This window comes from Ursus maritimus, unplaced genomic scaffold, assembly GCF_017311325.1.
Source record: "Ursus maritimus isolate PB19 unplaced genomic scaffold, ASM1731132v1 scaffold_10, whole genome shotgun sequence".
NCBI lineage: Eukaryota > Metazoa > Chordata > Mammalia > Carnivora > Ursidae > Ursus > Ursus maritimus.
Window position 1 is genome coordinate 11,297,048 of NW_024423344.1, and position 12,661 is coordinate 11,309,708.

At 39.2% G+C, this 12,661-nt stretch overlaps 1 protein-coding gene across 2 annotated transcripts in view; it reads left to right on the forward strand.

Moving 5' to 3' along the window:
• B3GLCT (beta 3-glucosyltransferase) overlaps positions 1 to 12,661 on the forward strand; it is a 119,722-nt gene that overhangs the window by 65,646 nt on the left and 41,415 nt on the right. For both annotated transcript variants that reach the window (XR_005832370.1, XM_040621937.1), the window contains exon 11: positions 5,805 to 5,918. Coding sequence is in view for 1 of the 2 variants with exons in the window: in XM_040621937.1 (XP_040477871.1) it covers positions 5,805 to 5,918 (114 nt within the window). In the remaining variant the exon portion in view is untranslated. The remainder of the gene's footprint in view (positions 1 to 5,804; positions 5,919 to 12,661) is intronic.

Consider the following 12,661-nt stretch of genomic DNA (forward strand, 5'->3'; position numbering starts at 1 on the left):
GAATGCCAAAAAAAGGATGTTTTCTCAAAGACTAATCCTTTTTACATTATGGTGGATGCACACATTGGAACTTATAAAGATACGTATTCGCTCATGAGTGGTTTATATGGCAGAAAAGGCAACAGGTGGCTTATACACAGCGGTCCCTTCTTAAGGGAATCTTGGCATGCAGATGAATGTTGTTTTTATTCAAGTGTTTGGTGTCATTACAGAATTCTACTAAGTTATGGTGATAATGTAAAAGAAAAAGCCCATCCTAAATATAAGTAGACATAATTTCTTTCTTTTTTCGCCTTATTTCAAGCTGCACTTTTCTGAAATTGAAAATTAGACAGTCTTTTGCATTTTCTAATTTTAGCATATATTTTAATTTTTTTCCATGAAAAGACTGTCGATTTCATCAAGAGCGTGATATTTATGTAGAAGAGATTTCTAAACCAGCTGTCGTTTTCAGGGGATTGGAACTATGGGGGAAGTTCATTTATACAATTTATTTGATAATATGATACTTATAAATTATACTTAAAAGGGGAACATTTTCCAAATAAAAAATATTATAATTTGGGATTGAAGTATTATTTAAGATATTCACATAAATTAAAATCTGGTTATGATGTACAGTATCATAAAAGCATGTAACTATAAACCTTCATAATTACCTAAAATAGTCACATAAAGTACCAAGTCCTATTAAATCAGCCTAATAGATACATGCATTATACAGGGAGTCCTAAAGAGCATTAAAAATCAATACAGCAGTTAAAATTTTCATCATTCACAAAAATTAACCTAGATTTAATATCCTTTTGCTTTTTTTTTAAAATCTGGAAGGGCGTTTGGGGACAATTTTTGACATATCTTATAAAAAAGTATCAAAATGAATGAAGGCACTGCCTTTTTTTTTCTTTTTTCTTTTTTCTTTTTTTTTTTTTTTTTTTTTTTTTTTTTTTTTTTTTTTTTACAGCCAGCAGAAGTGTTCAAATTGATTTATTTGATCTTGAAGTTGCACTTGGGAGTAGTGACTGTTTTCATAATACTGATGTTAAGAATGGTGGTGGTGGTGGTATTTTCTCTTTTGAAACATTTTTCGAGGGACAGTAAAGCAGTAAAATTAGGGACCATTCCTGTTGCATTTTTCATATTCTACAGAAATGAAAAAGAAGTTTGCTAATTTTAATTTAGTAATTTTGAATGATCTAGTTTATTGCTTTCTCATTTGCATAAGGTTGAGATAATCTTTTCAGATATCCATCAAATGCTTTTATATTCAAATTTTGAGTGAAAGGTCTTTAAAAATTACAAATCTTAAAACCCTGTTAAGAGCGTTAAAACCAAACCTCCCAAAGCTGGATGCATTGATTCACTGGTATGAATTTGAATCTGAGGTCATTGAAGCCTGAGACTTAATTAAAAGGTATTATGAAGCTTTCACAGTTGGGTTTCTGGGGCAAGCCATCTTTAAACTTGGATGTTTGTTTATAAAGATAGTCTGAGGCAGCAGGATTTTAGGGACTTTGATGTCCCTATGGCTGGATGGAAGTGAGCTTTCCAGGCCACTGGGCTCCCCTCCTTCTTTTGGAAGGCTAGTCTAACCACTGATTGGCCCAGAGAATTATCCAGTAATCGTATTCATTACATTGACAACACTGTATTAACTGCTTCTGCTCATCTTCTTTACATTTTCTGCTGTGTGTTTTACATACGTTGTATCATCTGCCTTCATGTTGACAATTCCTTATGATGTGATAATTAGCGTTATTCCCTTGATCGTGTGGAGAAAGCTGAGTATGGGACAAGACGCAGCTGGCCCCTGTTCTTATAGACTATTGAGTAGGAGAGCTGGGACTCAGGTTTTCTGGCTCCAAATCCCAAGTTCTTTCTGCCACAGCACAGCTGTGCTGTCATCTCCTTGGATGTGTTACAGTCTTAACACTTGATAAATCGTATTTGATATTCATGTTGACATTCTGCTAGGCTCAAGGTCACTTTTGACTTGGCCAGAAGGTGCGAAAGTAGGCTTTTTATTTTCAGTAGCAAGGGGGAGAGCCAGAAATTGAAATCCACAGAGGATCTAAAATATAAACCAAGCTGGGCATTCAGACTGCCACCCCTGTCCAAGCATATAACTGCTGTAGTCAAGCTGAATACATGGACCGGGGTGGGTTTTTTCTTTTTTCTTCCCTGTGCACTTTGTGGTAGAAACACTTGAAGTTACAAAGGCCAAATGACAATGAAGGTCAAAAAAACCCACAAAACTTAGATAAGACTATATATTTATCTTTGAAAAACAGAGCTGGCTATACTATTGGTGATGTATCTGGTGGCGTGTTCTCACTTGTGGGTGCACTGCCCCCTGGGGACGGCAGAAGACCCCTAGCGATGCCCCCCACTCCTGGGCTCCGTATAATGTTGGCCATGTCCAGGGTGAGGGTGAGGGATGGCACTTTCTGTTAAAGGCTCCAGTCAAGCAAGGGAAAATACACATTGAACCCATTTTTTTATATTCTCAATGGAGACTTGATAATAAAGGCAAGTTCCAAAATTAAAAAAAAATTGTTAAATATCCTGTACCTTTTTGGCTTAACGGTGAAACAAACGTTTATGTAACTGCTTTGTGTCTAGATTCTGATGTAAATGAAATAAAGCATTCTTAGGACACTGCAAAAATACATTCTATCTTTTGGCTTAAGAAAGAAATACATATTGACACCATCGAAATAGCAACACGCTCTTGGGATGCAAGCAGTTAGTAGGGTTTTAAAGAAACTTTAAACATATTATATAAAGCAAATTAGGCATAGCACGTAAAATTATAATGAAGCAAGGAAAAGGTCTCTGGAGTTTTAATGTTCAGCTTGTTCACTTCCTCCTGGGTGATGTGTTTTTCCACTGTGTGACGTGAGCTGTCAGAAAATGTTAAGAATTTTCTTTGCACCATTTTGCCACGCCGTTCTTGTGCGTGTCTTTAAGTATCTGCTGGCAGCCACTGTTTTGTTCATCAAGTGCTGGGTCGTGAGATGCTCTCCTGCTGCTGTCCCCTCTGACTAAAGAGGTAAAATTGCTATTTGCTCAGCCTCTGGTTCCTTTTCACAGCTTCCTGAGCACCTAAAAATAAACACTTTATTCCTTTCAGATTGAAAAAAACAAAACACCCTGTTATCTTTCCTGCAGTCATCTTGTCTGGAAGAGGCCAGTCTGAACAAACTTACTGAAGGGGTGTGTGGTTAGACAGGCTCACAGGTACCGTGCTGGAGTGTGCTTATTTCAGACCGGAGGCGTGGGGTGCAATGCAGCCAGGTGGAGGGCTTCACTCTGTTGCAAATGATGTGATCAGATTAATGACTGAGGAGAGGGAGGGAGTCAGGTGCTGCCCCATTCAGATCTCCCCCTGGCTGTGGAACAGATAAAGAGGTTCCAGAATTGCCCGAAAATGTTGTTTTAGATCAGCCACGAGGGATGCCTTTCAGTCTTGACGTACGCCTCATCTTTAAAATCAGGGTATGTGTCTCTAACCCTCTCCGGAAGAGAGAGGGGCCACCAGGGTTTTGTCATTGACGTACACACGGAGACAAGGAGTCCATTTATCGAGTGAAAATAGCAGAGTTCTTAACATTAAGAGTCATTCACATTTGATTGTGGGGTAGTTTTTGTACCGTGTTTAAGTGTCTAGTTCATTTTCTTTTATAATCAGTTTTGCAAGTAAATTCACCAGGGGTAAAAATGTGTGTTCTGTGCCTGCTAGCGAGACACATCTCCTCCTGCTTCGAGTCTGTAAAGCCATGTGGAAGATTTATACCATCTGTGCAGTGGGGTTTATTATTTTTTTTAATAGCACAAGTTTTACTTTGCTCCAATTATAAGTTATCTTGCGGTAAACCTTCTTGAAAGAGGCGTTCACTAGTGTTTTATTAGGTGGTAGAAAGTACGCTTCTCTGTATTGAAAATGAGACGATAGATCATGTAACTATATTGAAATATTTTCTCAAAGTTTAATGTACTTAGGAACACAGTGCCTCAATATAAAATATTTTATAACTAGAATGAATTCAATTTAGAATTCAAAAAATCGCTAATAAAATCGGCCAATATTTTAAAAGTTTTACATAATTTAGAATCAACCCTAGTTGAAAATAAAGGCTTTACCTGCTGTTATAGAAGACTTAGCCTTAGCTTTACGGTTTTTATAGCTGGCAGAGACGACAAACGTCTCAGGAGTTATAGTGATTAGGGGACAGATGATGAAAATTGTAGAATGCTTTTGGGATTATAGAATCATAGCACCCTACTCTATAAAAATGGCTGGTGTATTTTTATACGATTGGTAATGGTGGCAGCAGTCTTGTACCAAATGATAAATTGCCTTTACGAATAAAACCTTCCTTTAAACTAGTTGCTTTTGTGGGAACTTACTTCTACAAAATTCAGTCCTCATTCAAACTATTTATTGAGCACCTACTACCTCCTGGGCACTGTGCCTGGTACGGGGAACAATTCATACAGTAATTCTTACCTTTAGTGAAATTTCTGTTTCAGCTGTTTCAAACAAAAACTCAAAGCAAGTAGTTAGGTACAGCAAAGAACTCACTCACGATTTTAATGTCCTTTAAATCAGCCGAGAAGAAACATCTCTGCTATGTAATAAAGCTGTTAGAGCAAACAGGAACTGGAGGCTAACAGCTGAGGACGGCAAAAGCAGACTTTTGCACAGCTTGCAGGACTGAGGGCTGGGGACTGAGGAAAATTCTTGACCTTTCCTCACAGCTTCTTCCAGCATCATGCAAGGGGGGACATCTTACCCAAGAGTGAATTAGTGGCGGCAGGCTGCAGGGAGCCCTTTCTGGGGCAGGTCCTCCCGCGTGCGACATATACAGCAAACTGCCACTGCAAGTGTCACGGGGAAGATTTTCATTGTGTGCTGAGATTTGAAAGTAGAAGAGGGTTTATTTTTCTTCCCCCGCTTCCTCCAGCAGCCTTATCTGTTATATGCATCTTTGTCCATTTTGACATGAAGAAATCTCTGCCTTTCTAGGATTGCAGAAAAGTTATAAAGGTCTAAAAGTTATTTAGTGGGTTAAAATAGGTAACTTAGAGATTACAACAAATGTCCAGAATTCATAGGTCTTTCTTAAAAGCTGGTGAATAATGGATAAAATGGTGCACTTTTGCATTTTATATGCAAAGGCTGTCTGACTTTGAAGTTGGCATTGCATTGGGGGTGTTCGCACATATTTTTATTTGGGCTGGGAAAAAGGAAAAAGATAAATGATCTGATAAAATCTCAGAATACTGACCTGAAGATTGAGTTCACTGGAGTGGAGGTTCTTAAATTGCCAGGGTTTACAATCTAGATATGACGATTTTTTTTCTATTAAGACAACAGAAACCTCTTAGAATTTAGAGAACCCCTCTAGGAATTCCCCACCCCTCTAGGAAGCATTTGAAAAATCCAGTTGTGAATTTTAAATGGAATAGCCTGTGGGGGAAAAAGGAAAATTAAAACACTATGGTATAATCAGACTAGGAAATGGATTATTACATGGACTCGAGGAATGAGGAATCACCAGGAACGAGAAGCGTTGGGCTCTAACATACACTGAAAACGTCTCAAGGAGAGGGTTCCACGCAGGTGCTGTCATCGACCAACAACCTGACATTTCTCAGAGTAGGAAAAGCAAGCAGGTTGGGATACCCCAAGAGGAACAAATAATGGTTCTCTTCCTTTACAGGCGATTATGCTGCCCTTCATGATGCTAAGCTTTCCTGCAGAACTGTGCCAGTGACTGTCCCTCCTTCATTTTTTTCAGTTCCCATTGTAAAGCAGACCTGGGCAGGCCAGGCAAGTGTCATTGAATACTACAGTGATCACGCAGAAAGTTCCATCCCTACAGTAGATCTGGGGGTTCCCAATACAGATAGAGGTGAGTCCTTATTTCTTACTACCCTTATTCAGAATGTCCATTATCCTAAATCAGGATAAAAATAAAATAGAAATACTATGATTTTTGCCTTATGTAAGTTTCACTTTCTCCTCTCCCAGCGCCTTTACCCATGGGTATGGACCAATTCTCTTGGATTAAGAGCTGCTTTATAAGCAGTATTAAGGAGGGCACGTATTGCATGGAGCACTGGGTGTTATATGCAAACAATGAATCATGGAACACTACATCAAAAACTAAGGATGTACTGTATGGTGACTAACATAACATAATAAAAAATTACTTTAAAAAAAGTTGTAAGTTGTTAGGCCATGTTAATATGACTGAGCACATGAGAATTAGCATTCTTTAAGATTTTTTTTATACCTTCATAATTTGTTGTGGCCATAACAGAGTGTCCAAAGCTAGTTTATCATCTTCCCACACAATGCTTCTTCTCATTTCATTGTAGTAGTTGAACCAGCCAGTATTGTTCTGTGACGGCTATTGGCCAGCTGCCGAAGCCCCAGAAGCAGGGGAGACAGGACCAAAGCCTATGGTTTCTATCCTCATGAAGCTTATGGTCTCACATTTTATATGTACCTCTCCAGTAGTGCTTAACCACGTTCTACACTGCTTATGTGTGGCATAAGCTCCACGATATTCATGTATTTTGTTAATATTTTAATTAGTAATTATTGGTTGTATACCTGTTTTTCGCTTCATATTTCCAGCTAATTAAAAAAATTTTTTATTTCAGAAAATTGGAAGTAGACATTTGGCCACTTCACCTTCACATGCTCTTTGTTTATCTTAATTTTTATCTAGTGTTCCTGCGACATGTTTTTCCTTAGTTTTCTGTTTCCCCATACCCTCTTATGAATAGAAAAAGAAGAAAGTTCATTGTCGTATTCTGTCGAGTAATTTATCTGGATTATTTCATGGTCTTGTCTCTCATAATGTCTTGGTTGATAATGTACAATGTAGAATCAGATATGCCATTCCTGTAGTTAGCAATTCTTCTGTCAGGGTTAAATATATTACTGAGTCTGTCTATTGCTTTGTTCTGGAAAAATGATTTTATTTATTTTTAAATTTAAATTCAATTAACATATAGTGTATTATTAGTTTCAGAGGTAGAGTTCAGGGATTCATCAGTTGTATATAACACCCAGCGCTCATTACATCGCATGCCCTCCTTAATGCCCATCACCCAGTTACCCCATCCCCCACCTACCTCTGCTCCAGCAACCCTGTTTCTTTCTTTTTTTTTTAAAGATTTTATTTATTTATTCGACAGAGATAGAGACAGCCAGCGAGAGAGGGAACACAAGCAGGGGGAGTGGGAGAGGAAGAAGCAGGCTCATAGCGGAGGAGCCTGACGTGGGGCTCGATCCCATAACGCCGGGATCACGCCCAGAGCCGAAGGCAGACGCTTAACCGCTGTGCCACCCAGGCGCCCCCTCAGTTTGTTTCTTATAGTGAAGAGTCTCTTACGGTTTGTCTCCCTGACTTTGTCTTGTTCTTTTTCCCCTCCCTTCCTCTATGTTTTGTCTTTTCAATTTCATGTATGAGTGAACTCATATGGTAATTGTCTTTCTCTAACTGATTTATTTTGCTTAGCATAATACCCTCTAGTTCCACATCATTGCAGACGGCAAGATTCATTCTTTTTGATGGCTGAGTAATATTCCATGGTGTGTGTGTGTGTGTATTACATACATACACCACATCTTTATCCATTCATCTGTTGATGGACATCTGGGCTCTTTCCATAGTTTGGCTATTGTGGACATTGCTGCTATAAACATTGGGGTGCAGGTACCCCTTCGGATCACTACATTTGTATTGTTGGGGTAAATACCGAGTAGTGCAATTGCTGGGTCATAGGGTAGCTCTATTTTTAACTTTTTGAGGAACCTCCACACTGTTTTCCGGAATGGCTATACCAGCTTGCATTCCCACCAACAGTGTAAGAGGGTTCCCCTTTCTCTACATCCTCACCAACATTTGTTGTTTCCAGACTTGTTAATGTTAGCCATTCTGACTGGTATGAGGTGGTATCTTATTGTGGTTTTGATTTGTATTTCCCTGAGGCCGAGTGATGTTGAGCATTTTTTCATCATTCTGTTGGCCCTTTGTATGTTCTTTGGAGAAATGTCTGTTCGTGTCTTCTGCCCATTTCTTGACTGGATTATTTGTTCTTTGGATGTTAAGTTTGATAATTTCTTTATAGATTTTGGATCCTAACCCTTTACCAGGTCATTTGCAAATATCTTCTCCCATTCTGTCGGTTGTCTTTTGGTTTTGTTGACTGTTTCCTTTGCTGTGCTTTTTATCCTGATGAAGTCCCAATAGTTCATTTTGCCTTTGTTTCCCTTGCCTTTGGAGACATGTCTAGTCAGAAGTTGCTGTGGCCGAGGTCAAAGAGATTGCTGCCTGTATTCCCGTCTAAGATTTTGATGGATTTCTGTCTCACGTTTAGGTCTTTCATCCATTTTGAGTTTATTTTTGTGTATGGTGTAGGAAAATGGCCCAGTTTCATTCTTCTGCATCTTGCTGTCCACTTTTGCAATCATCAATTTTTGAAGAGACCGTCTTTTTTCTGTTAGATATTTTTTCCTGCTTTGTTGAAGATTAGTTGACCATAAAGTTGAGAATCCATTTCTGGGTTCTCTATCCTGTTCCATTGATCTAGGTGTCTGTTTTTGTGCTAGTACCATATTGTCTTAATGATTATAGCTTTGTAATAGAGCTTGAAGTTTGGAATTGTGATGCCACCAGCTTTGGTTTTCTTTTTCAACTTTCCTTTGGCTTCGGGGTCTTTTATGGTTCCATACAAATTTTAGGATTTTTTGTTCCAGCTCTTTGAAAAATGCCATTGGTATTTTGATTGGGATGGCATTGGAACTAAAAATTGCCCTGGGAAGCATAGACATTTTAGCAATATTTGTCCTTCCAATCCATGAACGTGGAACGTTTTTCCATTTCTTTGTGTCGTCCTCAATTTCTTTTATGAATGTTCTATAGTTTATAGAATACAGATCCTTTGCTTCTTTGGTTAGGTTTATTCCTAGGTATCTTGGTGCAATTTTAAGTGGGATCAATTCCTTAATTTCCCTTTCTTTCTCATTTTTTAGTGTATAGACATGCACTGATTTCTGTGTGTTGATTTATATCCTGCCACATTGCTGAATTCCTGTATGAGTTCTAGCAATTTTGGGCTGGAGTCTTTTGGGTTTTCCACATAAAGAGTATCATGTCATCTGCAAGGAGTGAGAGTTTGACTTCTTCTTTGCCCATTCAGATGCCTTTTCTTTTTTGTCTGATTGCTGAGGCTAGGACTTCTAGTACTACGTTGAACAACAGTGGTGAGAGTGGGCATCCCTGTCGTGTTCCTGGCCGTAGGGGAAATGCTCTCAGTTTTTCCCTGTTGAGAATGATATTAGCTGTGGGCTTTTCACATTTGGCTTTCATGATACTGAGGTACGTTCCTCTATCCCAACACTGTGGAGAGTTTTAATCAAGAACGGATGCTGTATTTTTGTCAAATGCTTTTTCTGCATCTGTTGAGAGGATCATACGGTTCTTGTCTTTTATTAATGTAGTGTATCACATTGATTGATTTGCAGATGTTGAACCACCCTTGTTCCCCCGGAATAAATCCCACTTGGTCGTGGTGAATAATCCTTTTAATATACCGTTGGATCCTATTGGCTAGTATCTTGGTGAGAATTTTGGCACCCTTATTCATCAGGGATATTGGTCTATAATTCTTTTTGGTGGGGTCTTTGTCTGGTTTTGGGATCAAGGTAATGCTGGCCTCATAGAATGAGTTTGGAAGTTTTCCTTCTATTTCTGTTTTTTGAAACAGCTTCAGAAGAAAAGGTATTAATTCTTCTTTAAACGTTTGGTAGAATTCCCCTGGACTCTTGTTTGTTGGGAGATTTGTGATTACAACTTCAATTTCCTTGCTGGTTATGGGTCTGTTCAGGTTTTCTATTTCCTTCTGTTTCAGTTTTGGTAGTTTATATGTTTCTAGGAATGCATCCATTTCTTCCAGATTGCTTAATTTGTTGGCATATAGTTGCTCGTATGTTTTTTTTTTTTTAAGATTTTATTTATTTATCTGACAGAGAGACAGCCAGCAAGAGAGGGAACACAAGCAAGGGCAGTGGGAGAGGAAGAAGCAGGCTCCCAGCAGAGAAGCCCAATGTGGGGCTCGATCCCAGGATTCTGGGATCACACCCTGAGCCGAAGGCAGAGGCTCAATGACTGAGCCACACAGGCACCCCCATAATATGTTCTTATAATTGTGTTTCCTTGGTGTTGGTCATGATCCCTCCTCATTCATGATTTTATTAATTTGGGTCTTTTTTCTTTTTGATAAGTCTGGCAAGGGGTTTCTCTATCTTATTCTTTCAAAGAACCAGCTTCTAGTTTTACTGATCTGTTCTACTATTCTTTTGGTTTCTATTTCATTGATATCTGTTCTAATCTTTATTCTCTTCTCTGGCTTGGTTTAGGCTTTACTTTTTTTCTTTCTCCAGCTCCTTTAGGTATGAGGTTAGGTTGTGTATTTGAGACCTTTCTTGTTCCTTGAGAAAGGCTTGTATTGTTATATACTTCCCTCTTAGGGCGGCCTTTGCTGCATCCCAAAGATTTTGAACAGTTCTGTTTTCATTTTCATTTGTTTCCATGAATTTTTAAAATTCTTCTTTAATTTCCTGGTTGACCCATTCATTCTTTAATAGGATGCTCTTTACCCTCCATGTATTCGTTTTCCTTCTAAATTTCCTCTAGTGATTGAGTTCAAGTTTTATTTATTTATTTTTTTTAAAGATTTTATTTATTTATTCAACAGAGATAGAGACAGCCAGCGAGAGAGAACACAAGCAGGGGGAGTGGGAGAGGAAGAAGCAGGCTCATAACAGAGGAGCCTGATGTGGGGCTCGATCCCATAACGCTGGGATCACGCCCTGAGCCGAAGGCAGACGCTTAACCGCTGTGCCACCCAGGCGCCCCTGAGTTCAAGTTTTAAAGCATTGTGGTCTGAAAATATGCCGGGAATAATTCCAGTCATTTGGTACTGGTTGAGACCTGATTTGTGACTCAGTATGTGATCTATTCGAATGTTCCATAGCACTCAAGAAGAAGGTGTGTTCTGTTGCTTTAGGATGGAATGCTCTGTATATATCTATCTGTAAAGTCCAGCTGGTCCAGTGTGCCTTGTTTCCTTGTTGATCTTCTGCATAGAGGATCTGTCCATTGTGTGAGTGGGGTGTTAAAGTCCCTTACTATTACTGTATTATCAAGTGTTTCTTTAATTTTGTTCTTAACTGGTTTATATAACTGCTCCCAAGTTAGGGGCATAAATATTTACAATTGTTAGATCCTTTTGTTGTTTAACTGTAGTCTTTGGTTTAAAATCTGTTTTGTCTCATATAGGATTGCTACTCCAGCTTTCTTTTGATGTCCATTAGCATGATAAATTGTTCTCAACCCCCTCACTTTCAATCTGGATGTATCTTTATAATTGTTATTCTGAATTCTAGCTCTGACATCTTACTTATATCCATACTGATTAAGTGTCTGGCAGTTAGTAGTGCCTCTTGTTCTCTTTTCTGGGATGAATTTTTCCATCTTGTCATTTTGTCCAGAGAAGAATAGATGAACAAGAGAACAAAATACAAAAATATAAGCCATGACCCCAGCAAAATGTGTACTAAACAAATCAGACTAGATCAGAAGCCAAAAAAGGAAAAAAAAAAGAATATAATCAAACAGGTGGACCCACCAGAGTAATACACTAGGTCCTGGGTATATTTGGGTCTGTTAGAAAATAGATCCAAAATTGTAAAGAAAAACATATATATACAAAAATAAAATCAAATACAATGAAAGGAAGCCAGAAATGAACAATATGTATAGATATGTAAAATATAAATGTAAAAATGAAAATTAAAAGATTTAAAAGAGTTGATAAAATAAGAAACTAGTTGAAAAGGGAAAAAAGAAAATTTTAAACTGAAAGCCTAATGAAACAAAACCCTTCAAATTCTATATGCTATTTTCCCTAGCGCTGGAGCTTTGCAGTTCTGTGTGCTCTGTAAACTTGGTATTCGCCTGATGTGCCCCTGCTCGTCTGGGGGAGGGGCCTGCAGCGCTGATTCTCTGGTGTCTTTGGGCAGAGTTGCACCACCTTTCCCAAGGAGCCAGGCCCAGTGTAAGCTGCTTCCGGTTGCTCTATCTGGCTTTAGTTCCCTGAAGGCTTTCTGTGCAGGTTTAGAGGCTGAAAATGGCCTCGCCCAGCTCCCCAGCCCCGGAGCAGACGATTAGCACCCCACATGCTTTAGTGAGCCCTCACAGAGAGCAGTCAGTCACTCTCATCTCCCTGGCTTCTGCCCACACTCTGTTCACCCAGCCTGTGACTGAGCATTTTTATCTTAGGCACACGACCCTGTTGAGTCTCCAAACTTTACAGACTCCTGCAGCGCACACATGAGTGGCTCCTTCTGGGGCAGAGAGGGGATTCTTGTAGTGGTTTTGCTGCTTGCTGGACCCCTGCTCAGACAGCGGTTGCCCAATCATGCAGCCGTTTGTGGTTTATGGCAACAAGTAGCTGAAAGCCCACTCCTGAGCTTGCCGATTGCATCTGGCTTCCCTGCTCTAATGCTTGGGAGCTCTGCCGCACTCAGGCACCCCAATTCTGTGACCCCAGGGATCCTGAGACCCTGCTGTCCCAC